Source organism: Euprymna scolopes, chromosome 32 (genome assembly GCF_053919585.1).
Source record: "Euprymna scolopes isolate OS-2025 chromosome 32, ASM5391958v1, whole genome shotgun sequence".
In the NCBI taxonomy this organism is placed as follows: domain Eukaryota; kingdom Metazoa; phylum Mollusca; class Cephalopoda; order Sepiida; family Sepiolidae; genus Euprymna; species Euprymna scolopes.
In genome coordinates this window covers 9,737,932-9,764,069 of record NC_136513.1, presented here as the reverse complement: position 1 = coordinate 9,764,069, position 26,138 = coordinate 9,737,932, and the positions used below count along the sequence as shown (strand labels likewise).

Here is a 26,138-nt window from a genome sequence, read left to right as displayed (position 1 = left end):
AGACCGTATCAAACTGGTGTAATGGTTATCGTTCTTGCCTCAATGTCTTTAGGTTTTCGTTTCAATTTCAGCTCGAGTATTTATTTTTTACCTACAAGAAGTGAACTGTTAAGAAAAAAAATAACATATTACTCGCATGCACATGTCTCAGTTTCTGTATTAAGTAAAATAGAATATTTATGCGTATTTTACGACCGGACAACGCGGGGCGGCCTGCTAATATATCTATAAAAGTGAGAATGTGTGTGAGGACACTTCTCAACCTATATACTCAACGATTTTTTTATCTACAAACTTGAAATTTAGTATATAGAGTATTCAGACATGTGGAAAATTTTCTTAATCGTTTTTCATCCGTAAAAAGGGGTGCTAGGGATAAAGATTGAAAAAATTGTTGGGGGGGGGGTCATCGGATTTTTATGTTTGTTAACTGATTCAAGAATGCTCATGCGCGAATGGTTAACATGACAGCTTCCTTATGTTATGGATAAGTAGGTTTGAAAATACTTTTTAAAGACTGTGTGAAGCTGGCCTAATGGTTATCGTACTTGACTCAATTTTAATAAAAGTAAATACACAATTTTTAATGTGACCAGGGTGGGGTATTTTTATATGCCCGCCATTTTATTTTTCATTTCGGGACCACGGTTTATTTGTAAAATGGAGGTTGTACGCACCACTTCCTTTTTTTTTTTTTTTTATCTTTTTTAAGAGTTTGCTACTTCTCATGTTTCTGCAAACCAACTGCCTCACTTCTAAGGAGCAAAAGTTGGTTGATATATGGGTTGAGTATTGCAAAATATGTGGTGTGATTTTTTTAGGGGAATATGTAAGGGGTCCCAGCTGGTTACGAGATTGTAAGTGGGAAATGCGTGGGGTGGAAAGAAAGAAGTGTATATGTTAGGATGAGAGTGAGAGAATGTGTGAGTATGTGTGTGTGTGTGTGAGAGAGAGAGAGAGGGAGAGAGGGATAGATGTAGAGAGAGAGGGAGAGAGAGGGGGGAGGGAGAGAGAGAGAGAGAGAGAGAGAGAGAGAGAGAGTCGAGCATCCTTCATCTTTTATACTTTTATGTGTCGTTCGTCATGGTAGCTAAGCTTTGGGACTTCAGGATCATAAGCAATGTTTGTGATGTTTTTCTTGTCGCGATTTACACACATTTGCACGCACGCACACACACACACACACACACACACACACGCACGCGCACACACACACACACACACACACACACACACACACACACACACACACACACACACACACACACACACACATACTGCACCATATCACGCCCCCCCCAATCGTGTACTCATAAGTACGATTGAAGTCATTCTTGGTTTGAAATTTACCAGACGAAGAATGATTAAATAAATAAATAAATAAATAACGAGGCCTGCTTTGGTTAAAATGTTTAAATAAGGTGAATTTAGAGGCCAGTTGAAACAATAAAGAAAAAAAAAATCTCATTTCTTCCTTTTCCCTTCTCCTTCATTTCTCATTACCTTACCTACTTCCTCTTTCTCCCTATATCTATCTCCACTCTCTTTCTAAGTATAGGATAAATAGTATTACATTTTTTGTTTATATATCCTTTTGTTTATAATGAACTATTCCAATTATTATACTTTTTATTACTTTTGACCGATATATATATATATATATATATATATATATATATATATATATATATATATATATACTAGCTAGATACATGTCCAAGGAACCTATATTTAAAATTTCTAGTGTTTAGATCCCAAATTGTCGGAGGAGTTTGATAGAGTTAACAAAGGTCAAATCGTTGAACTTTGACCCCTTAACAGCCAAATTTCTGGCCGAAACCCGATCACATAGATATTCCCAAATCTCAGTATCCTGTATATCAAATTTCGAGTCTGTAGACTAAGAATTTACAGAATTATTGCTTAGGGAAATGTACACAGACAGAAACACAGACAGACACATAGACAGACAGGCAGACACACAGACACGTTCATTTTTAGTGAAATTTTCTCTGTGTGTATCTGTGTGTATATTTCCCTACCAAACTACTCTGTCAATTTTCAATCTACAGACTCGAGATTTGACATAACGGGTACTGAGATTTGGGAAAATCTTTTTAATCGGTTTTCAGCCAGAAATTTGGCTGTCAAGGTAGCAAAGTTCAACGATTTGGTCTTTGAAAACTCTACTAAACTCCTCCGCCAATTTTGGGTCTAAACACTTAAAATTTTAAATGTAGGTTACTTTGACATGGATCAAACTTTTTAATTTGATTTGAGCCCAAAACAATAAATATTAAGGGATCAAAATTTAGGTCAAAGTTAAAAAAAAGTTTAACCTCTGCGGTCTCTACCAAATTACTCAGCCAGTTTTGTGTCTGAAGATTTGAAATTTTATATAAAGTATATTCAGACATAGGGCAAGCTTTTTAATCGAGTTTTGACCGAAAATTTGGCTGCCAAGGGATCAAAGTTAAAAATGTTTGACCATTGCGGTTTCTAGCAAACTATTTAGCAAATTTTGGGTCTAAACATTTGAAAATTTACATAACGAGTATTAAGACACGCAGCAAGCTTTAATCAGTTTTTGGGCGAGAATTTGGCTGCGAAGAGGTCAACATTGAAAGAGTTGACTTTTGCAGGCTCTATCTCCGCCTATTTTGGATCAAAATTGAAATAGTTGACTTTTGCAGGCTCTATCTCCGCCTATTTTGGGTCAAAATTGAAAAAGTTGACATTTGCAGGCTCTATCTCCGCCTATTTTGGGTCAAAATTGAAAGAGTTGACTTTTGCAGGCTCTATCTCCGCCTATTTTGGGTCTAAACACCTGAAATTTCGGATGTAGGTTACCTGGACATGAGTCAAACTTTTTTAATATATATATATATACATATGCACATAAAGTTATGAACAGTACATAGGGTCCTGGCAAAGCGTGGGCTGAACTGCTGATATATATATATATATATATATATATATATATATATATATATATATATATATATATATAAATATATATATAAATTTCAACCTCAAGGGGTATTTACTTAAATCATTACAAATTTTTTCTATAGACTGGTTGAGGTTAAAATAATAAAAACATATTTAACTCTACTAACGTATCAGGAACTTTTTTTTCCTGTTTTTTTGTTTTTTAATCATAATACCTCCTATAATATATATATATATATATATATATATATATATATATATATATATATATATATGTGTGTGTGTGTGTGTGTGTGTGTGTGTGTGTGTGTGTGTGTGTGTGTGTAATTTATGAGAAAATATCTTTATGATAATTGGACTACACAGAAACATCCGCGTTCTGTCACTGTAAAAAAATCTCCATCCATGTATAGCTTAATTGCCATACATATATTTTCATAATTAGCTACCTACTCGCATGTTGAGCACCGTCGAAATAAATGCTGAAAAAGCGAACACACAAGCATATGTAACAGAGCCGCTATCACTAGGTTAGCGACAGCAGCAGCTGTCGCATAACAGCTAACGTATGCAAATGACGAAGCCGGCTGCACGGAGCGATGTGACAGCGGAAGAAGTGAAGAAAAAGAAAAAGCAGATACAATAAAAAAGACCGAAGAAGGAATTGCATGTTCTAGACATGGCCGGAAAATATCAGCGAGCGACACGTGGGTGATTAGAGCGTCTGAAAAAGACATGTCGATGCGAGAAATAAATGTTTAAAAACAAGATGCAATCTAGTATTAGAAATACCAGGAATATATGCTTTTTGCTAAAACTGGAAAAGTGTGTCAAAGTAATTCCTTTCCCTCGTCTTTCTTTGCGAGATTTCCATGTAAAACGTGTAGGGTCCGTTAAAATATTACGAAAGATTTTTCTGAATCGTTAAAAAGTTGTACAACGTCTCATACACACACACGCATATATATATGTGTGTGTGTATGTGTGTGTATGTGTGTGTACATGTGTATGTATATGTGAGTGTATATGTGCATGTATATATAAATATGTATGTATATGTATGCATATATCTATATCTATGTCTATGTATGTATATATGCATGCATATATATATATGTATGTGTATGTATATATATATATACACTCACACACGTGCGTGCGTGTGTGTGTGTGTGTGTGTGTGTGTGTGTGTGTGTAAAAGTCGGTGACAGAAACACAGGTACATAAATTCTGTAAAAACTAAGAGCGGGCTTCTAACTACAATTAAAAAAGGGTGAGCGTAATAGACATAAGCTTACTAAAGACTTAATTAGTAAATTACCAATTACAGCTCATTAGAACACCTATTGTTTCGTTTTAAACAATAAAAGAACATTAAGAATATTTTAATATGTTTCGCTTTATGAAAGTATTAAATAAAAAGGAAAAGCATTAAGGTCACAAACGATGATTAGCTCCCCTTAGGTATAATAATTGATTCTTCAGTCAAACTGCCACAATTAACAATCTAACATATTAAATCTAACAATCTAACATATTAAAAAGGATTATCAATGGAAACATGTTTTCTCGACTTTTTATCTTAGTCGAGGCAAAATTGCAGAAATATGCAGACATCCACTGCAAATAGAACTGCTGGCAAGCGAAACTGTTGGTGACATATGAGGTCCCTTAAGTAAGTTTCATACTTTTTTTGTACAAACATTTAAAATTGTTGTAGACTCTTGAAAATTACATATGTTATTGCTATACATCCTATGATTTCAAGTTCAAATGAACAGCTACAGTAGGAATCGGAATACACCCTGCTAAAGCCTAATTGTCACAGCTGGTGAATTTTAAAAATGCAATCTGGACGTGAGGATACTTCAGAAGAATGATAAGCAATAAAATTATGTTTTAAAGTCTGGAAAAATTACCGCAGAAAGGTATTGAATGCTTCAGACTGCTTTTGGTCATCTTGCATCAAACATCAGTTTTTGAATGGCACAAGAGATTCAAAGAAGGCAGGGAATTTATGAGGGATGATGGGAGGTGTGGGAGGAGTAAGGAAGTCAAAACACCAGAGTTGATTGGCCAAATAAAGAATTTCATTGGATAAGTACTGTCGTGTGTCTACAGACACAATAATAGTTTGATGTAATTGTGAGACTGTACACACAATTGTTCGCAAGGAACTAAAGATGGGGTGGATTTTCGCAAATGCAACTCCATCCTTGTTACAGACTATTTAGCCAAGATGGGCACCAAAACAGTTCCTCGCCCCCTCCTAGTCCATACTTTGCTGTGACTTGGTTATTCCCTAAGCTCAAGAAAGACCTTAGACTGCCGTTATGAGACACTTGTGTAAATGAAAGGGGCTGTGACGAGGGTCCTTGACTCGCTAACAGAAGATGACTTCCATGGGGCCTTCCAGAATTGTTGGAATGATACAACAAGTGTATTGCAGCCAGAGGAGATTACTTCGAAGTGGACTAGAGTTTCATGTGTGTACTATAAATAAAAACGCCCAGACGAAAAAAGTGTGGAAACTTATTGAAAGTATATTGAAAATTATATAATATGAAATATAGATGGAAAGTTACACCCAAATAATTAATTTTGATTTACCTACCCATGTGTGACGTATTTGCGTTAAGAAAAAAAAACTTAATGTTTTATATAATATATAATATAAACTTAATGTTTTTTATTATTATATATGATATAATGTTTTATGTAATTTATGATGTAAAGACATAGATTTTAGTAGTTAATCATTCGTCTGCCAGGTTTCTCATTCCGGAAACATTCCTAATCAATCTTGACGGTAACTTCACATACTTAATTTTTTTTAATTAAATATTAGATTGTATTTAATGTAAATACCATTCGCACATGCATGGAGTATTGTTGTCACATCTGGGCTGGTGGACCAAATAATAATCTCTCCTCCTTGAACAGAACCCCCAAAAGAGTATCTAACCTATCAACTCACACACACTCTATCATACTCTAGCCCCTGTCCCGTCATTGCAGTGTTGTAAGTAATTTGATGGAAGATGCCCCGACTGAAGTGCTGCACTTGTATCTCCTAAACAAGCAGCAAAATCACACCCCGTTCACTGTAGAGTACTCCAGGCGCCGACAAACTTTCTATTCTAATAGTTTTTTTTTCTTGAACTGCCGGTCTTTGAAATTATCTCCTTGGTCCCTGTTTCTTTGACTGTAAGAACATGCAGAAATTTAAATGTACTATGAACAAGCATCTTGCGGCATAAATCCCACTTTGGACGCTCCTATAAATCTGGTCTCGAATTCATACTAGCCATTACGTTTCGTGCCTTATGTGTAGCGAATTGAAGTAAGAAATAAAAAAGAAAACTACATAACATATGAGTCGGTGAACTAGTTTGAACTAATTACCACATATATATTTCCTTTAAAATCTTTTATGTTCGCAATAGTTATGAGAAGTGCTCTATCTTATTATGTTATTGGACTACGACGGGCGCCCTGGTGCTAATAGATAATGGCTTTTTTTTTACTTAAAGGTCACCACTTATCAAGGCCTGGAGACCTCGCTGAGATGAGAGTCAATAAGTGTTAGGTAAATGTTGAGACAACATGATCAGTGATAGCGAGATTTGAGTGGGACTAGATTACGGCTCAACAAGAGCTTAATTACATTAGATTTGAAAACGATCATGTTATAGTCAGCTGCGAAACAGACCCACGATATCGTGTTCCATAGACAGTTCTAGGAAAGAAACTCTGCTCATGGAATTTTCGTTTAGATTTATGCTCAGATAGAGTGAGGGAATTTGTTGATAGTTATTGTATCTGGGAGAATATTTACCGCGAATGTCCTACGGGGGGGGAGGTATAGATTGAAGCTCGAGTTCCTACCATGAATGTGGCTATAAAGCAAAGGCAGGCGCTCAACACCCTTTTCTTTGAGAAAGAGGAAATATGGGGGTGAAAACGTCCTGCAGTAAATTAAGAAGATGGTTTTGTATCTTGTCAAGACAGGAAAAGGTACTGTTAGACGTTCCCTCCAAAATATGGCAGCAGTATTCCATCTTATGCTTCATGGCACAAACTGCTTCAAAACAACCAAAGCAAAACGACAAACGCCGTGTCTGGTCACATGCCTTCATGTCTCCCATTAGAAGCTGGTTAAATATCACTAGAAAAGTGTTTTGTTTTTTGTTTATTGCGGTAACACAATCTTGAAAGTCTGTTTATTCGACAGACACATCGTGGGCGAAAACGAAGGTTACCTACCGACATTCCCAGGCTTTTCGTGTCGCCCGGAATCAACCTGTTTGGTGTTCGTGTCCGGGATCTTTTCCATTCGCCTGCTGCAAACTCTGCATCTTACTGCACCCGTATATTACCCGCTCATTTACTCGATATCCGTGCTGCTTATAGACATCCATTATCAACGGTAAGGGTGGGGGCGTGTAGTGGATATAGTTGCACATCTAGCCTCTACCCATATCTTTAATAGCAGATGCCTGTGTGGGTGGGGGCAGATACAGCTAAACATTTCCTCCCCACCCTTGTTTTATTCCCACCCCAGGAGAAATCTGCTTGCTATTAAAATTCTAGCCATAAAGATTTATGATCTTCCCCTACCCACTTTAGTATACTAAAAAAGACATTTTGTGTACATTAGCAGCAAATATGTAGATATTTACATGCTGTCCACTTCAGCATGATGTGACACAAGGTTGATAAAGTTGGGATGTCAAGGAAGCTCCCCTAAAGGAGGGACACTCTTGCCCAGCAAAAATTGCCTGGGTATCCCCGTCGGCATTATCCGGTCGGGGCGCCTCAGGCAGCAAGCAATAAATTTAACCCCGAGTGGCAAGGCATGGGAGGGTAGACCACCTAGTTGATATTCAGGTGCCGTACCTTAGTCTGACAGGGACTGGACCAGTTCCTGACCCCTTACTTGTCGGGTTGATTGTTAAGAACTGATTCTTGACTGGTACTTTCTATCCAAGTCTCCAAGCAACCGTAGCAACAAGGAGACTCTTCCTGCAACATTTAAAATAATGACGGGAGTAAACGTAAAGTGGATGTTGAAAGAAGCTGACGTTTTATAAAGGTTGGGTTTTGTCATCAACTATTCAAGGGATTTAACGAGCTTTTTTTTTAATTCTTGAGATAAAGACAAAAAGCTTGAACAGTAATCCTTGATAAATCTAAAGTTTTTTTTTACAAGGAAATCACCACTTATCAAGGCATGAAGCCCACTCGAGGATGAAGGTTATTAATAATAAGGTACGTGAGGCAACAGTGTAGTGATCGGTAATGGTAGAAATTGGGTAGAATTTAATTATTTAAGATAATAGTTCAACAAGAAATAGTTTACATTGAACTTAAAAACAACCATGTTGTAGTCAGTTCTAGGAAAGAAGCCTTGTTCATTGAATTTGTGTTTAGATTTAGGCAGAGAAAGAGAGTGGGGGAAATTGTTGACAGTGGTTGTAGCTAGATGAGTTATTATTATTATTATTATTTTTTTTTTAATATTTTGAAAGTTGTATAGATTGAAGATCAGTTGGGCATTTGGCATGAAAATAACGACAGAGCAGAACGCAGACATACAACGACTTTTAGGAAAAGGAATTTATGTTTTTCTACCTAATTATAAATTTGTGAACACAAAAAAAAGAACAACACTTCTAAGACAAACAACAAAAGTGTTTATTAAATATAAGAAGTTGGTCTGCCGGGAAGAAGTATGCTGTTTCTTCGGCGAGGGCTGGTATGCTGTAGAGCTGCTCAGTGAGTCGTCAACTATAACGAGAGTGAATGAGCTGTTGTGGCCGGTGGACGTTGACAGGAGAGAGAAAGAATGTTTTGCTCGCTGATTGAGTTCCCTCTGGCTGACTGTAATTCCCCAAAGGGGCTAAAGAAGTTCCTTAGAGGGGCAGATGAATCAATGTGCCTTGCCATCTGATTGGTCTGTGTGTGGCCGAATCATTCAGCAGGGAAGGGGCATTGATTCAGAAGAGAAAATAGATTATTATTTTGTTTGCTGCTATAGTCTCTTCTGTGGGGAAAAAGGTTGCAGGCGGAAGAAAAAAAATCACCTACTACGTTTCAAAGCAGGTTTTGAACGCTATCAAGGCAGGATAAGGTACTATAAAAAGCTCCTTCTCAGAAGTTGCAACAGTACGCCATTTTAGGATGTATTTGGTTCTTATACAGGTAAAGGATTACGTCGGGAATGAGATACTTTCTGGAGCGACATTGGAAACAGATTTGATGTAAGTCTTCCATTTCAGGTCAAGAGTGAAGTTTCAGACCCAGAAGATTTTCGAAGCAAGGTGTTTCCTCGAGCCATTCATTTCAATTGAAGCCAAGTGGTAATCAGCGCGTTGTTGGTGAAAAGATATAGGCTTGGTTTTGGATGCATTAAAATTAATCATGCACCTTTTGCCCCATTGCACCGCGTGCTCAATTTTGGAGGAAAGATACTCAGATAGATCTTGATCATTGCTGGCATTTGAAGTGTTGCCATAGGTGGTGATGTTATGACAAGATCTTACATGAAGGTCTCCTATGTATATGTGTATATGCATACATATATATATATATATATATGTATATATATATATATATATGTAAGTATATACATTTTGTATGTATGTATATATATATATATATATATATATATATATATATATCTATATATACGTATATATATGTATGTATATATATACACACACATATATATATAGGAGGGGTCCTGGATATGACCTTAAACTATATCCGATGGTGAGGCCCCAGCTTGCGGGCTTTGGAGAGTGTGGAGTCACCCCTTAATTGCCATTGCTCCCAGGTCCACTCTGACCCGGGGTGGTAGTACCTGTTAGGATCCCAACTATGGGTTAAATAGAAACTGACTGGAAAAAAATATATATTCGATTAAAAACCTTTTCTTCACAATCACTGGATTCGGCATTAAATCACCTAAAAAGGGTTGATATGCCGTAAAACAAAAACAACCAACCAATATATACGAGACATTGATATCAGATCTTGTCATAACACTACCATATATATTTATAATTATATATATGTGTGTGTGTATGTGTGTGTGTAAATGTGTGTGTGCATGTATTTTTGTTTCATCCCAGCTTTCCATTTATCTGTATTTTTTTCCATCTTTCTGCTATCTAATTTATTTTCTTCGCCAAAATATTCAATTCTTCACTCGCGAATCTCAAGTACAGGGGTCTGGGAGGTTATTTATCAACATCTAACAAACATGATTCTTTCATCTTTTTTCTATTTTCGAAAAAAAAATCGTTATCTTTTGTGGTACAACTGAAAACTGCAAGGCACCCATTCTTGCTCCAATCATAAAATACTTACCAATTCGTGGCATCTTGGCTGGGTCTTGGATCAACACCACAGGACACCAACCGGGAAAGAAAACCTCCACGTTTTTTTTGTTGATGGTTTTATTTTCCTTTTATCGCGCGTGAGGTGACGACTGATAAAAGCTAATGAAAGAAAAGTGTTAAACCGCATCGTAGCGTAAAGGTAAAGACGTGTGTGCGATTGGGCGTGACGTCATACATTTTGATGCAAATGAGACATTCAAAAAGCCAGATTCTCGATAATCTATATACAAATATGAGAATGGGTGAGAGGACACGTCTCATCCTATATACTACACGAATTTTTGATTTACAAACTTGCAATTATGTTTATTTTTATTCAATGCGGACTATTATTCTCATCTTTATTAGTTGTTGTTTCACGACGTTTCGGCCAACTATTCCTCTGGCCTTCGTCAGCTGGTAACCGCGACGGATAGGAACTTCGAATCTCCTAACTGCATTCCCAGCAATCACTGCTATCCATAGTTGTTGTCGTCTCACCACGTTTTGGTCAAGTAAGCCTCTGGCCGGCTTTGGGTAGGATTGAAACCGCTATCTTTAGACAATGCTCACCTGGAATTTTGGATTCAACGTCTCTATCAACTGCGCCACGGGCCCTGAAGGGGCGATCAAGGTTGATTTATATCATTCCATATGGTTCCAGATGGTTATTGTCTGAAGATAGCGGTTTCAATCTTACCCAAAGCCGGGCAGAGGCTTACTTGACCAAAACGTGGTGAGACACCAACTACGGATGACAATGATTGCTGAGAATGCAGTTAGGAGATTCGAAGTTCCTATCCGTCGCGGTTACCACCTGACGAAGGCCAGAGGAATAGTTGGCCGAAACGTTGTGAAACAACAACTAATAAAGATGAGAATAATAGTCCGCAATGAATAAAAATTAATATAAATAATACTCATCTCAATAATGAATTCCAATTAAAATAATATATATTACAATTTTATATATAGGATAATCAGACGTGTGGAAACCTGTTTTATCAGTTTTCATCCAGAAAAACTGGCTGCTAAGGGGCCAAAATGAAAATATTGATGTGTGAGTGTCGTTGGATTGTTTTCTTCTGTTTTTAACTGTTGCACGAATGCGCATGCGTGACCACGAAACATGACAGATTCTTTATGTTGATATGATGTACTGAGACTAAAGCTGCTTTCAGGACTGCCAACAATCACTGTAAAAGAGTAATAAAATATGCAAGAGAGCTATATGCTCAGTCTGTTAAATCCAAAGTAGCTGAGCAGCGGCTTGGTTCCCACCAGTTCTGGCAAATAGCAAACAGGATCTTGAACAGAAGCGTGAATTTTATCCCAACTATCATCAATGGACCTGAGGTCATCTCGTCAGCATCAGACAAGGCCAGACCAAGAACTTTGCAGCTAATTCTACCCTATGCGACAATGGCCATCAACTCCCCATATTTCCTCCTATGACAGACAACACGCTATGCAACATACAAATATCTGTGCGTGAGGTCGCCAAGCTAACCAAGAACCTTGATTACAGTAAAGCAACTGGCCCTGACGGCATTCCAGTTATAGTGCTGAAAAAGCTCCAAGCAGAACTTGCCCCCATACTTACAAAACTCTTTAAGCGTTGCCTTAAGGAGAAGTGCTTTCCAACACCCTGGAAAACCTCATCAGTATGCCCTGTATTTAAGAATTCAGGTGAAAAGTCATCTCCCTCTCATACAGACCAATAAGTCTCCTGTGTGTCATGAGTAAGTTGTTGGAATCCATATTAAATAAAGAAGTAGTCGACCACCTCAACAGAAACAACCTTCTTAGTGACACACTATGGTTTCCGCTCTGCAAGATCTACAGCAGATGTGCTAATGGTTATATCTCATAGGATTAGTGAATCTCTTGACAAAGGTTTCCTTTCTAGGGAAATTGCTCTTGACATATTGAAGGCCTTCGATAAGGTATGGCATAAAGGCCTACTTCACAAGATTTCCAGCTACAGTATTACTGGAAATGTTTTCTCAATCATTAAATCATTTCTCTCTGATAGGTTCATAAGAGTAGTGGTTGCTGGGCAGAAACCAGAGGCCTACAGTGTTAATGCTGGAGTCCCCCAGGGGTTCATCCTGGGCCCAACTCTCTTCCTGATCTATATCAATGATCTCCCAAAACACATACTTAAATCATTTGTTGACATCTATGCTGATGACACGACCATCTATGGCAACACATCAAACGCCGTAAATGACAAAGTTCTCTCTGATTCTCTCTCCTTTGATCTTGAGCGCGTGGTACAGTGGGAGAAGAGATGGCTGGTCATTTTTAATGCATCCAAAACCAAGCTTCTATCTTTACATCATAAACGCTCTGATCCCCATATGGCATCAATTGAAATGGATGGCTCTCGTCTTGGGGAGGCTCCATGTTTTGACAAGCTTCTGGGCTTGACCTTTACTCCTGATCTGAAATGGAACATGTACATCAAATCTGTTGCCAGGGACGCTGGGAAAATGGTGGGATCCTTCTACCGCTCCAGAAATATCTCACTACTGATGCAATTCTCTATCTGTATAAAAGCCAAGTACGTCCAAGGATGGAGTACTGCTGCCACATCTGGGCAGGAGCTGCTAAAAACAGCCTATCCTGCCTTGACAGAGTACAAAATAGACTTCGTGGTTTGGTGGGGGATGCCCTTTTCTCTTTCCTGCAGCCTCTCTCCCACAGAAGAGACGTTGCGAGCCTGTCTTTGTTTTATCGTTATTTCCATGGCAAGTGCTCGTCTGAGCTCCAATCTCTCGTCCACCCTCGCCAATCTTTCACAAGAAACACCCGTCTGGCTGAAACTACTGTCAATAATTTTCCCCACTCTTTATCTGTGCCTAAATCCAAACGTAGATTCCATGAGCAGAGTTTCTTTTTCAGAAGTGCACGATTGTGGAACTCTCTTCCGTTCGCCTGTTTCTCATCTGACTACAACTTGGATGTCTTCAAATCCAACATAAACCAATTCCTGACAAACCGCCCCCTTAAGTAAGACACTCTATCAAATCTCCAATACTAATGATTACTACAATACTATCTCATTGATTACTGTACACGCAATAACCCTTATCCCTGAGTCGCCTCCGGGCCTTGATAAGTGGTGACCCCATGTAAAAAAAAAAGCAAGAAGGGTTGAAACACTTTGTGAAGCTGGTGTAATGCTTATCCTACTTGATTCACTGTCTGTAGGTGTTTGTTTCAATCTCAGTTCGAGTATTTTTATTTTTACTTACGAGAAGTGAACTGTCTAAAAAAAAAAAAAAAAAAAAAACGATACTCACATATATTTTCTGTATGAATTAAAATATAATATTTATGCGTATTTTACGACCGGGAAACCCCGGGCGGCCTGCTAGTTAATATAAAAAAAGTTGTTTCGTTGCTGTATTAAAGTAAATAAACAGTATGGGGTTTAATGGGTTTTAGGAAATAAAATTCGTTTTATTATTTTGATTGTGAACAATCTAAAAATAATTTTCAACAAAACCACCAGTATCCTTTTTTTTTCAAATACCAAACAATTACTTGATCCAATATGAAATAATTTAAGAGAACTCACTATCGTCACATGTAAGTGTAACAGTTACCGTTCCTTTCGAAGCATCTGGTTTATCTGCTTAGGTGTGACTTATTACTAACAGCTCTGACGTGAGCAAAGGAGACTTCTTGGTTCATCTGCTTAGCATCAATGACGTTAACAAAACAAAAAAACAAAACAACAACAACAACAACAACAACAACAAAAAAGAAGCAAGATTCAATGGAATAGCCTTTTCTGTGCGAAGGTCACATATTCAAATTATAAACTCTTTAACTTTATATTTGGCCACATTTGTCGACCTTCAATAACCATACATCAAGAGATTAAGAAACAATCCTTCTAGACTGAGACCAAATCTTTTTTAATTTTGTTCAATCTAATACCTCTTTATGGGTGCTGAATCATCCCTACATTAAAAACCTACTTGCCCTCATGGGGAACAAGTAAATAGGAATGCTATTGATGTATCTGTTTACGTTTTCCACCTGATATTTAAATATCGGGTATTTTTTAACAAGAGCCAACAAAACAAAAGAGGGGTGAAGAAAATAAACATGCAACAAATAAATGTTACCAAAGGCAATATCAGTTACCCTTCTACCTTTCTAGATAAGTATTTGTGTGTGTGTGTGTGTGTGTGTGTGTGTGTGTGTGTGTTTGAAGTTATTTTACAGCGTTTATTTTTCTTTAGAAAGTAGTGTCAAGTCTGTTGAGTTAGAACGAAAAGAAAATGGCGGCCCATTACAGTCATGTGGTGCCTTGATAATCGCTCAAAAATTGAAAAATTAAACAGAAACACAGTTAAAAATTCTCTCACCCCCCCTTTTTTGTTTTGTTGGGCCTGATTAAAATACCCTAAATTTCTTCATCTATATCGCAAAGTTATCCTAATCATAGTTCATTCCAAAAATATGAATGATGAATTTATTCTCAAGTCTTACATTTCAGACACATATGTCCTCCCTGTTCCATATTTTTACTTTTAGTCGTTAAAATGAAGAAGTTGTCATCCTCTTCCTCTATCATTTTAGACAACTGCGACGGCATCAAGGAGCGCAAAATGTTTGGGAATATTTCCAGCAGTTTTTACAAATATTTCTTCAGCAATATTGAATCAAATTGATTCGGGTCATCTCAAAAGGATATATTTTGACTTAACGACGATTTTTAAAAATACTTTTTATTTTATGTTTTATCGTTTTAAATATGTTTTTAAATATATAGTGAGAAATCATGTGCTAAAAAATATTGTTTATACAATCTAATGTTTAAAAAATATTCTTTATACGATATAATATATTAAAATATTTTTATACGCTTCAACATTTAAAAAATATATTTATACAATCCAATATTTAAATAATTTTTTTTCAACAATCCAATATTTAAAAGATATTTCTACACAAACCAATATAAATTTTTTTTTATACAATCCAATATTTAAAAAAATATTTTTATACAATCTAATATTTAACAAATATTTTTATACAATTCAATATTTAACAAATATGTTTATACAATTCAATATTTAAAAATATTTTTATACAATCCAATATTTAAAAAATATTTCTGTACAATCCAATATCTAAAGAAATATTTTCTACAGTATATTCTTATACAATTCAATATTTTAAAAAGTAATTTTATACAATCCAATAGTTAAAAGATATTTCTATACAATCCAATATTTAAAAAATATTTTTATACAATCCAATATTTAAAACATAATTTTACACAATCTAATGTTTAAAAATATTTTTATACAATCCAATATTTATAAAATATTCCTATACGCTTAAACATTTAAAAAAGTATTTCTATACAATCCAATATTTACAAAAATATTTTTATACAAACCAATATTTAAAAAATATTTTTATACAATCCAATATGTAAAAAATATTTTTACACAATCCAATATTTAAAAAAATATTTCTATACAATCCAATATTTAAAAATATGTCTATATAATTCAATATTAAACAATATCTCGATACAATTCAATATTAAAAAATATGTTGATACAATCTAATATTTGAAAAATATTTTTATACAATCCAATATTTAAAAAAATATTTTTATGCAATCCAATATTTAAAAAATATAGCTATACAATCTAATATTCAAAAAATATTTTTATACAATCCAATATTTACAAAATATTTCTATACAATCCAATATTAGAAAATATTTTTATACAACACAATATTTAAAAATATTTCTATACAACCCAATATTTAAAACATATCTTTATGCAACCTCATATTAAAAATATTTCTATACAATCCAATATTAAAAAATATTTCTATGCAATCCAGTATTTAAAGAATCTTTCTATACGCTTCAACATTTAAAAAATATTTCTATAAAATTCAATATTAGAAAATGTTTCTTTACGCTTCAATATTATAAATATTTCTATACAATTCAATATTGAATATATTTCTATTAATACAATCCAATATTAAAAAAATATTTCCATACGTTCCCACATTTAAAAAATATTTCTATAAAATAAAATATAAAAATATATCTATACTATTTGATATGAAAAAATATTATTATACAATCCAGTATTTGAAAATATTGTATAAAAAACAATATTTAAAAAATATTTGTATTCAATCCAATATTTAAAAAATATGTTTTTATAATCCAATATTTTAAAAATATTTCTATTTATTCAATATTAAATAAGATTTCTATACAATCCAATATTAAAAATATTTCTATGAAATCCAATATTAATTTTTTTTATATTATCCAATATTTAAAAAATATTTTTATATCAATCTAATATTTAAAAAAGATTTCTATACAATAAATATTAAAAATATTTACATACAATAAATATTAAAAAAATATTATTATACAATCCAATATTTAAAAATATTGTATACAAACCAATATTTAACAAATATTTGTATACAATCCAATATTTAAAAAATATGTTTATACTATTCAATATTAAAAAATATTTCTATACAATCCAATATTAAAGAACATTTCTATACAATCCAATATTAAAAAATATTTCTATGCAATCCAATATTAATTTCTTTTTCCTACAGTCTAATATTTAAAAATATTTTTATAGAATCCCATATTTAAAAAAATATTTCTATATAATCCAATATTAAAATATTTCTATGCAATCCAATATTAATTTTTTCTTTATACAGTTCAATATTTAAAAATACTTTTTATAGAATCCAATATTTAAAAAATATTTCTATATAATCCCATATTTAAAAGATATTTCTACACAACCCAATATAAAACAATTTTTTATACAATCCAATATTTAAAAAATATTTTAATACGATCCAATATTTAAAAAATATTTCTATACAATCTAATATTTTTAGATATTTCTATACAATCCAATATTTAAAAAATATTTCTGTACAATCCAATATCTAAAGAAATATTTTCTCCAGTATATTCTTATACAATCCCATATTTTAAAAAGTAATTCATACAATCTAATATTTAAAATATATTTTATAAAATTCAATATTTAAAAAATATTTTTGTAAAATCCAATATTTAAAATACATGCTCATACAATAAAATATTTTTCAAATATCTTTATACAGATCAATATTTAAAATATTTTTATACTGTTAAATACTGAAAATATTTTTTACAGTCCAATAGTTACAAAAGTTTTGAAAACAATCTAATATATTTTAAAAATATTTATACAATCCAATAATCCATAATAATTTGAAAAAGTTTTTTGCAAAACAAATATCTTTTTATGCAAATGTTTGTTTTATTGTTAATATTTGTTTGTTTCACTTGTTTATAGATTTTGTTTAAAATTTTTGTAAATAAAACGACGCATTATTTATTTGTTCCGATGAATAAAACTATGTATATTTTATCTCTTTATAAATTCCCAATGTTTACAAACCAAAACGTTTTGTAAATAAACTGTTTTTCGTTTTAATTATACATGTTGGTATAGCAAAACGTTATCTTTATTTTTATAATAATAATAATAATAATAATAATAATAATAATAATAATAATAATAATAATAATAATAATAATATATTATTCCCAATGGTAATAAACATTATAGCTTGGCAAACGCAGACACCACATATAAATTAATTATGATCAGACTACTAGCCACTATCTTATGTACGTTTTGCGCATATTTGCAGTCGCATTCATCCGTTATAATAAAAACTTATATTAATTCCTAGGAGCGTCACAATCCAAACTAAATGTCTAAATTAACGGTGGTAGCAGAATTTTTCTCCTAATTTTATCCTCTTCCCACTCTCCCAATAGTAACCGGGTAGTTCTCTAGATTCGTCACACGTTTTACTCCACCGTCTGGGTTTGTTTCTGAGATAGATACATTTTATATTAGCTTCTTGGTTTTCATTTCGTAAAATAATAAAAGCTCCCTAGGCAAAATCTCGCAAAGCCCGCCCAATCACGGCTGTAAGCTTGCGTTTCTCTGAATAAGGGAATATCGGTTTTTGGTGGAGTTTTTTAACGTTCAAACAATAAACAAGATGGAATCAATAGAATAGCAATACGACACTGATATTAAAATATTCTTCTTTGTCTTCTGCGCCGTCTTTTTCGTCTACGACATTATATTCTTCCATTACCTTTCAATAATCATACGTAAACAAAGACGGTGTTTTCTATATGACCTGCGGATTTCTATTACTTTTACTTGCCATTTTCTCCTTCTTCTTCTTCTTCTTTTTCTTCTTCTTCGTTTTCTTCTTCTTCTTCTTCTTCTTCTTCTCCACCACAACACTTATAAACAATTCCTTACAGGAATGGTTGGTGTTCGACTGATATTCATTCTATAGGCCTCTCTCATCGTAAATAAATTTCTTATTTGTCCTCCGTGTACCCAAAAGCCGAACTTCTATGAGTAAAGTTTCTTTCCAAAAACTACCCGCCCGTGGAACACAAAACCAGGATACTGCTTTCCAGATGACTACAACATGGTTGGTTTCAATGTTACTGAATTCTTGTTGAGCTATCTTCTTCAATAATAAAATCCTTCCCAGTTTCAACCCTCTTTACAACTCGTCGCAGGGTTGTCTCACCGTTCAACTGATAGCCTCATTAATACTAATCCTTAAATGGCCTTTACGCCTTGATAAGCCTTGATAACCAGGAACCCGTCATTACATAAAAACTGCTCCTAGTGGCCCTACATGTATCATCATTACTGTAATCTTTTTCTTTTGGTTCTGAGAAGCTCCATATAAAAGGAACTTTTCCACAATCCAATAAAACTAAAAGCGATGGAATAAAAATATTTTATTCATGGTAACTAGCAAAATCCGTGAAAATTCCACGGGAGTTGGACATTTTTAAAACACAGTCTAAATAGAAATAAAAAATAAAATAAACAAATAACGACGATTAAAAAAGAATTCTTTTAGCAAATGCATTTTTTAAAACCTTTTAAAGCTAAAAAGAATTGATTAAAAAATAGTTTCTTTTTTTTTTTTTTTTCAAATAAACATTCAACACACAATACATTGTTTTGTTTTTCTGAATTATCTTTTAATATAAATTATAAAGGAACAGCTGTCAATTCACTTACACATTTTTTTTTAATTTAAAAAAAATCTATAATAAAAAAATACTGTCTCCTCTAAACATGACTTTTTTAAATTATAAAATAACCAATTTGAAACCGTAATCAGACAGCCATATTTTCTTTTGTTTTGAAAATTTTTGGAAAGGAAATGGTTCTTATCATTTTTAACTGATAAAGAGCGGCTATAAAGGGAGGTAATTTGCTTCTCATTAATTAATGTTTGCGATGATGATGTTTTTTTTTTTTTGCGACACCGGACGTCGGACAAGTAAATTGATATTTAGATTGAGACTTTAAAACATGCCATTTGAGAAACAATGACGGAATTTTCATTTTTTAAAATTACGTCCTGCAGATTGAATCTTCTTGTAAGAATGTATTCTTGAAATCTGCTGCTGAGATTCCTCCTTAACATGTGAATTTCATCTTGAATTCTCTTTTTTTTTTTTTTTTTTTACTCATCTCGAGTTCTTAGTCGAGTTGTGTAAAATTTACTCTTGAGATAGCCCCCACCCGGGCCAAAAAAATCACAAACGAATGAATCTGATGATCTAGGGTGTGGTGTTGCGTAAGAAGGCAACGTTGCCGAACCTGGAGATCACACGTTACCGAACAGTTGCCGTACAGCCTTCAATGATTGTCGAGCAGTGTATAATGTTGCTTCATCCTGTTGAAACCAGGTTTCTTGTAACGTGTGGAAAATAAAGTATTGTAGCATTTTCATGATTCGCATGATACTGACTGAGATCCCCTGTTAATTTTCCAAAAATATAGTCCGATAGTCCCACGTAAAAAAAACAACACACACACACACACACACACACACACACACACACACACACACACACACACACACACACACACACACACACACGCCATATGTTCCTCTGTCTAGCGTGTAAAGGGCACTCATGAATTTCATTAGGATTTGTGTCTGCCCAATAACGGTCGTTCCGCTTATTCGCATAAACTGCGATATGAAAACTTGCTTAGAAATTCAGTCATTGTTTATTTTTGTTATCATTTGTTGACAGAATTCTAATCGCAGCTGGTAATCGTTTTCTTTCAGTTGTTGCAGTATTTACAGCTTGTATGGATGAAATTTCAAATCTAAAAAATTCTGCGAAAACTCTTCCGGTATATTTCAACTGCAGTTGCTTGGTTACAAATTAAACGCCATGGACTCTGCGAGACAAACGTGCGCATAACGTCAGTGTTCTGTGGAGTACGACCACTTTTCGGTCGTTTTGTTAATGTGTTCTTTAGGGCAGATCCAGTTTATTCAAAGCTATTAATCCAACATTTTATCACGTGTTTTGATGGAACAGCATCATGACGTTCTAATTTATGAAAACGTCGAAACTCCTTCCGTTCAGCTGTCAAGCTATCATCGTTTTTTATATAAAAAAAAAACGCTGCTGTCTGTTCCGCTGATCTATGGTCAATAAAATTACGAAATGTTTACTCGACCAAGGTCATTGTGTCGCAGTGTTGGCATGTTTGGCAATATGCATTTAATTTTGTGTGTGTAGAGGAGCACCCGGCATTTTTCTCTCTTCCTCATCTTCCGCCTATGAACAACTGGGCTGCGAAATCTATTTTTTAAACAGATTTTTTTTTTCTGATTTTCATATTTCCTTTTTTTTCTTGCTTGGATTCATTTATCCGTTGTATGTCTGTGTCTTAGAGTATTTTCTGCTTTTTAATCTAAAAATGGTCTGTTTTTTTTTCTAAACAATTTGTAATCGTGTTCAAAAGGCAGCTGTCTGCACAGTTCTCGATACAGTCATATATGTACTTATAACCATTTGATGCTAGTTAATTGCATTCATTTATGATATAGTTTATTGTTTCGTCTCTTTAATCAAAGTCTACATTTGCTCACCTGGATCTTTATTCACTTTTTTTTTTTTTAATTATATTCACCCCAAAAAGATGCATTTCTAGTAAGAGGCTACTGCCATAAATACAGTGGCATTCTAAGTGAGGATTTGTGCAGCGAAATGTTTCTTCACATTACATTTAGATTTCTGCATGTTAGCGCGATGCCTCCGTTCAGTCCCAAGAGAAAATGCTCACCTCTGTAAAGGTAACTGCATGTGTAATTGTGAGGCAAGGGTTGCACAATCCACCAAACACACCTCTCCTGAATTGGTACTTCTTGGGTCCAGTGGCAAGGAGAGGCCGAAACTGACTGAAAACAATGCCGAGATAAGCGGAGAGCACATATAGCACCTGGAATTCCCAAATGCTTACCCATTTTAGTACTGAACAGGCTCAACGTTGCTTAACTTTGGTGATCTGACGGAGACCTGTGTGTCAACGTGGTTATGCCGTATACTGCATGTTAGTACACAGGAAAACAAGGAGCAGGGAGGAAATTTCAAAGGCAAACAGACAACCAAGCGAAACATGAATAAATATTTGTAGATATAAAGAACTTGAAGTATAAAAGCCTTCACTAAAATGACCGGATTCGTCATTAAAATCTTGGAAATGGTTGATATGCCCTGAAACAAACAAATATTGCAAAAAATATCTTCGCATAAAGAGAAAATTCGATTAATATGAATAGATTTTGGTGTGAAAACAATAAAACCAAAATTTAAAAAAATAAACGTATGATTTAATTAGATTCAATTCAATTAAATTTAAAAAAATTAAACATATGATTTAATTAAATCCAATTAATTTAAAGTAAAAAAAAAATTGAACGTATGATTTAATTAAATTCAATTAAATTGAATTTTAAAAATTAAACATATGATTAAATTAAATTAAATTAAAAAAATTAAACATGTGATTTAATTCTGAAACAAATGCAAAAAAAAAACGTATGACAAAATACGAAAAGTATAGACATTTTTAACACTTGCTATGCTTAAACTCATGAATTTAGGATAGTACCAATGTTAATCCATACAGAATATTTCTTTTATCGACAACTTGTACAACAATACAAAATAAAATGTGGGCAACGAATGAGACCGCTGAGAGTACCTGCAACGTCCTAAGTGAAAGATGGTGTTTTATCTGTGAGGAGAAATTAAGTACACGTGTTCATTTCGGTTGGCGCCGTCTGTGTAAATCGGAAGATATGTGTGTGCAGATGATGTAGTCTTGCAGATCGTTAATAAACAAGACAAACACGGTGTTATAGTTACCAAAAGTATGTTGCAGAATTACGCGTCATTATTCTGGAACCATAACTGTCACTAATAGCTGTCGCGACATTTAGTCGTAACTGTAATTATTGTGTCTGAATAGATATGGGTAAGTTTATTTATAGGTAGATTAGATTAAACCATAACATGATATTAATGTGCATGTTTCTCCAGTCAGTGTGTTTGTATAAATTTGACACCGAATTATGAGAACTTCAAATTGAAATCAACCTCGTGAGTGCGGCAAAAGTGTGAAAGATAAGTCGATACTCATCTAATATGTGTTAGGATATCATGTTCAACTCTATTTTATTCATACACACATGCACACACATTATATATATTATCCCTATCTCTACTATCATATATAAGTAACTTTGTGTGTGTATGTGTGTGTGAGTTATTTCCCCATAGGTTCCGAAACGGCCGAGCCTATCTTTTGCAAATTTCACGCAAAGCTAATTTATGTCTGGCAGTGTTCTTGGATATGTTTTATACAGATAAGTATTGAAAATCGAAAAAAATCCGATCTAAAAAAATACCTTTTTTTTCTGATAGATAAAAAAAAAAAGAATAATTTTACAGGGGAATATTTTACGTTACACTGGTTAAGGGAGATAATAAAATCTTAGCAAATCATTTCTTCGTAAAAAAAAAAAAAGAAAGAAAAAGAAACACACTTATTACAGTCTGGAGTTATAGCTTTGTGGTAGAACATTCAACTACAGATCGAATGATCCCCTGTTCAAGCCCAGGTGTATCTCATCATTTTATTTTTATTTTTATTATTATTATTAATGAGTTCAATTTACGATAAAGAAGAGGTACCATTTAAAAATCGCCGCAAATCAGTTCTTCGTTTGTATATTTTAAAATTAACCATTAATCATGAGTGACTTTTCCAGAGAATTCATCGTCGTCAAGCTAAAATATCAGCTGACGTGATATTGTAAACGCAGACGGAATTATTATTATTATTATTATTATTATTATTATTATTATTTATTTATTTATCTATCTATCTATCTATCTATCTATCTATCTATTTATTTATTTATTTATTTATTATTTTTTTTTTTTTATGAATTATTCCATCGGGTAATTATTCATCGTAATATGTAATAATCAATAGAGGATTGATTCTATAATTATTCATACGCAATCTGCATATATTAAAATATCATGTTTAAGTGTATTGTACGACCGGGCAAAATATATATGTATATATATGCCACGTTTCCTCACCTCCTTCTATCTTGGCTTATTTGGGCGTGTTTCTTTCGTTCTTTCTGAATCTCGCACTTTAAATGGAACTTTACTTGTTCTCTCTCTCTCGCTCTGTCTGTCTGTCTGTCTGTCTGTCTGTCTGTCTGTCTGTCTCTCTCTCTCTCTCTCTCTCTCTCTCTCTCTCTTGTTATGTCGTTGTGTCCTCGATACTCTCGGTTTTTATGCGTGCGTTTGTGTACGTCTTTGGATTCTTATTTTCTTGTCTCAAACCCCACTTACACTTTCTCTTTTAAGTAATCCCCCCTCATCTTTTTGAATGTCATTACCCCTCTTCTTTTCCCTTCCCTCTCCTTTACTCATCTCCCTCTTTCTCTATCTTTCAGTCTATTTCTCTCTTTTCCTCATTCTATTTCTCTTTTTCTCACCCTATTTCTCTCTTTCTCTTCTTTTTCTCTCTTTCTTTCGTTTTTCTCCATCTTTTGCTCTTTTCCCCCTCCTTCTCTTACTTTCTCTTGTCCTTATCTTTCTTTCACCCTCTCTTTTTCTTTCTCCCTCCCTATCTTTCGCTTCCTTTCTGCCTTCTTCCCCCCCTCTTTCTCTACCTCTCTCCCTCCGTCGAAACTATCTCTCCTTTCCTTATACTTATCTCTCTCTATCTATCCATTTTCCCTCCCTCTTTCTCCTCGTCTCTCTATATGTTTCTACCCATTTTCTTTCTCTCCATTGCTCTTATGATCTTCCTCTATTATTTTCCTTATTCTCTCGCTCTCTCCCTTTTCTCGTTTTCCTACTCTCCAAACTCCCTGTCTCTCACTATCGCTCTTCTTTATCCATGCCTCCCACTCTCCCTTCCTTCGCCCTTACTTTCCCCCTGCCTTCATTTACTTTTTTTCTCGCTTTACTTTTCTCTTCCTCCTACTTTCACCTAATTATCTCCTTATCCCTCCCCCATCTCTGACTCGACCCGTTTTCTACTCTTTTTATCATTTTTTGTCGGTTTTGATTTTTTTCACTTTAAAATATTTTATATTTTTCTTGTCTAAACAGGCTGGATCATACCGTAAACTAAAGGTCAGTAAGTTTCTTTTTTTAAAAACGATTTTTTTTAACCTCCTCCTCCTCCTCCTCCTCCTCCTCGTCCCTCAATCTCGTATGCAACTGTATGCAGATCCCACTCACTCACATCATACGTTTTTACTACTGAAACTATTTCGTGAATTTTCGCACTTATATCAACCCAACTCATTTCAATTATTCACGCACCTTCTTGTTTATTCAAGTAATATTATTTTATGTTTATGTTTTATTCGATGAAAATCCGCCTTAAATTCCGGCTTTAAGGTGGGTTCGAAACATCGACTGCAGGAATAAATGATCTTTACTGTGAATTCTTATATATTTCTATGTCAAAAAAAAAAAAAAACAAAAAAAAAAACTTGTCTATCATTTCACGTATTCTATAATTTCGTCTCTGTGGCATTATATCCGTCTGTTATTATGCCTGTGGCATTACGCCTATTATCATGTTTATAGCATTCTACCTGTTATTATGTCTGTGACATTAGGCCTGTTATTACGTATGTGGCATTCTGCTTGTTATTATATTTGTGGAATTATGTCTGTTATTATATCTATGGCACTGTGTCTGTTATTATGTCTGTGGCATTATGATTGTCTGTGTCATTATACATGTTATTATGTCTGCGGCATTATGCGTTTTTTATTTGTGGCATTATTTTTTATTCTTTCCATGCCATTATGCCGGTCTGTTTTTCTGTCTATGACATTATATCCGTCTGTTATGCGTTATTTAAACAGTCTGTGGCATTATGTTTTTCTGTTTTTCTGTCTGTGACATTATGTCCGTCTGTTAATATGTATGTGGCATTATGCCTGTCTGTGGTATTATATGCTTGTTATATCTGTGGCATTGTCTGTTATTCTGTCCATGACATTAGTCCGGTCTGTTTTTCTGTGGCATTATGATTGTCTGATTTTCTGTCTGTGACATTATGCCTGTTTGTAGGATTACACGTGTTATTATGTCTGTGACATTGTGCCTGTATTTTGTATTTGGCATTCTCTTTGCTGACTGTCTGTCTAATTGCCTAGTTGTGGCATTCAGTCTATTTTTGACCTGCTGCCTATGCCATTCAATCTGACTGTCTGTCTGATCAACTGTATATGGCATTCTGTCTGTCTGATCTTCTGCGTATAGCAATCAATCTGTTTGTCTGACCTGTTGCCGATGG

At 34.1% G+C, this 26,138-nt stretch overlaps 1 protein-coding gene across 2 annotated transcripts in view; it reads left to right on the top strand.

Annotated features, from left to right (window-relative positions):
- LOC145256219 (uncharacterized) overlaps positions 1-26,138 on the top strand; it is a 274,977-nt gene that overhangs the window by 102,176 nt on the left and 146,663 nt on the right. The window contains exon 2 of one of the 2 annotated variants that reach the window (XM_080114837.1): positions 24,934-24,957. The exons of the other annotated variant lie outside the window; for it this stretch is intronic. Within the exon in view, the coding sequence (XP_079970963.1) occupies positions 24,934-24,957 (24 nt within the window). The remainder of the gene's footprint in view (positions 1-24,933; positions 24,958-26,138) is intronic. 2 annotated transcript variants of the gene reach the window in all.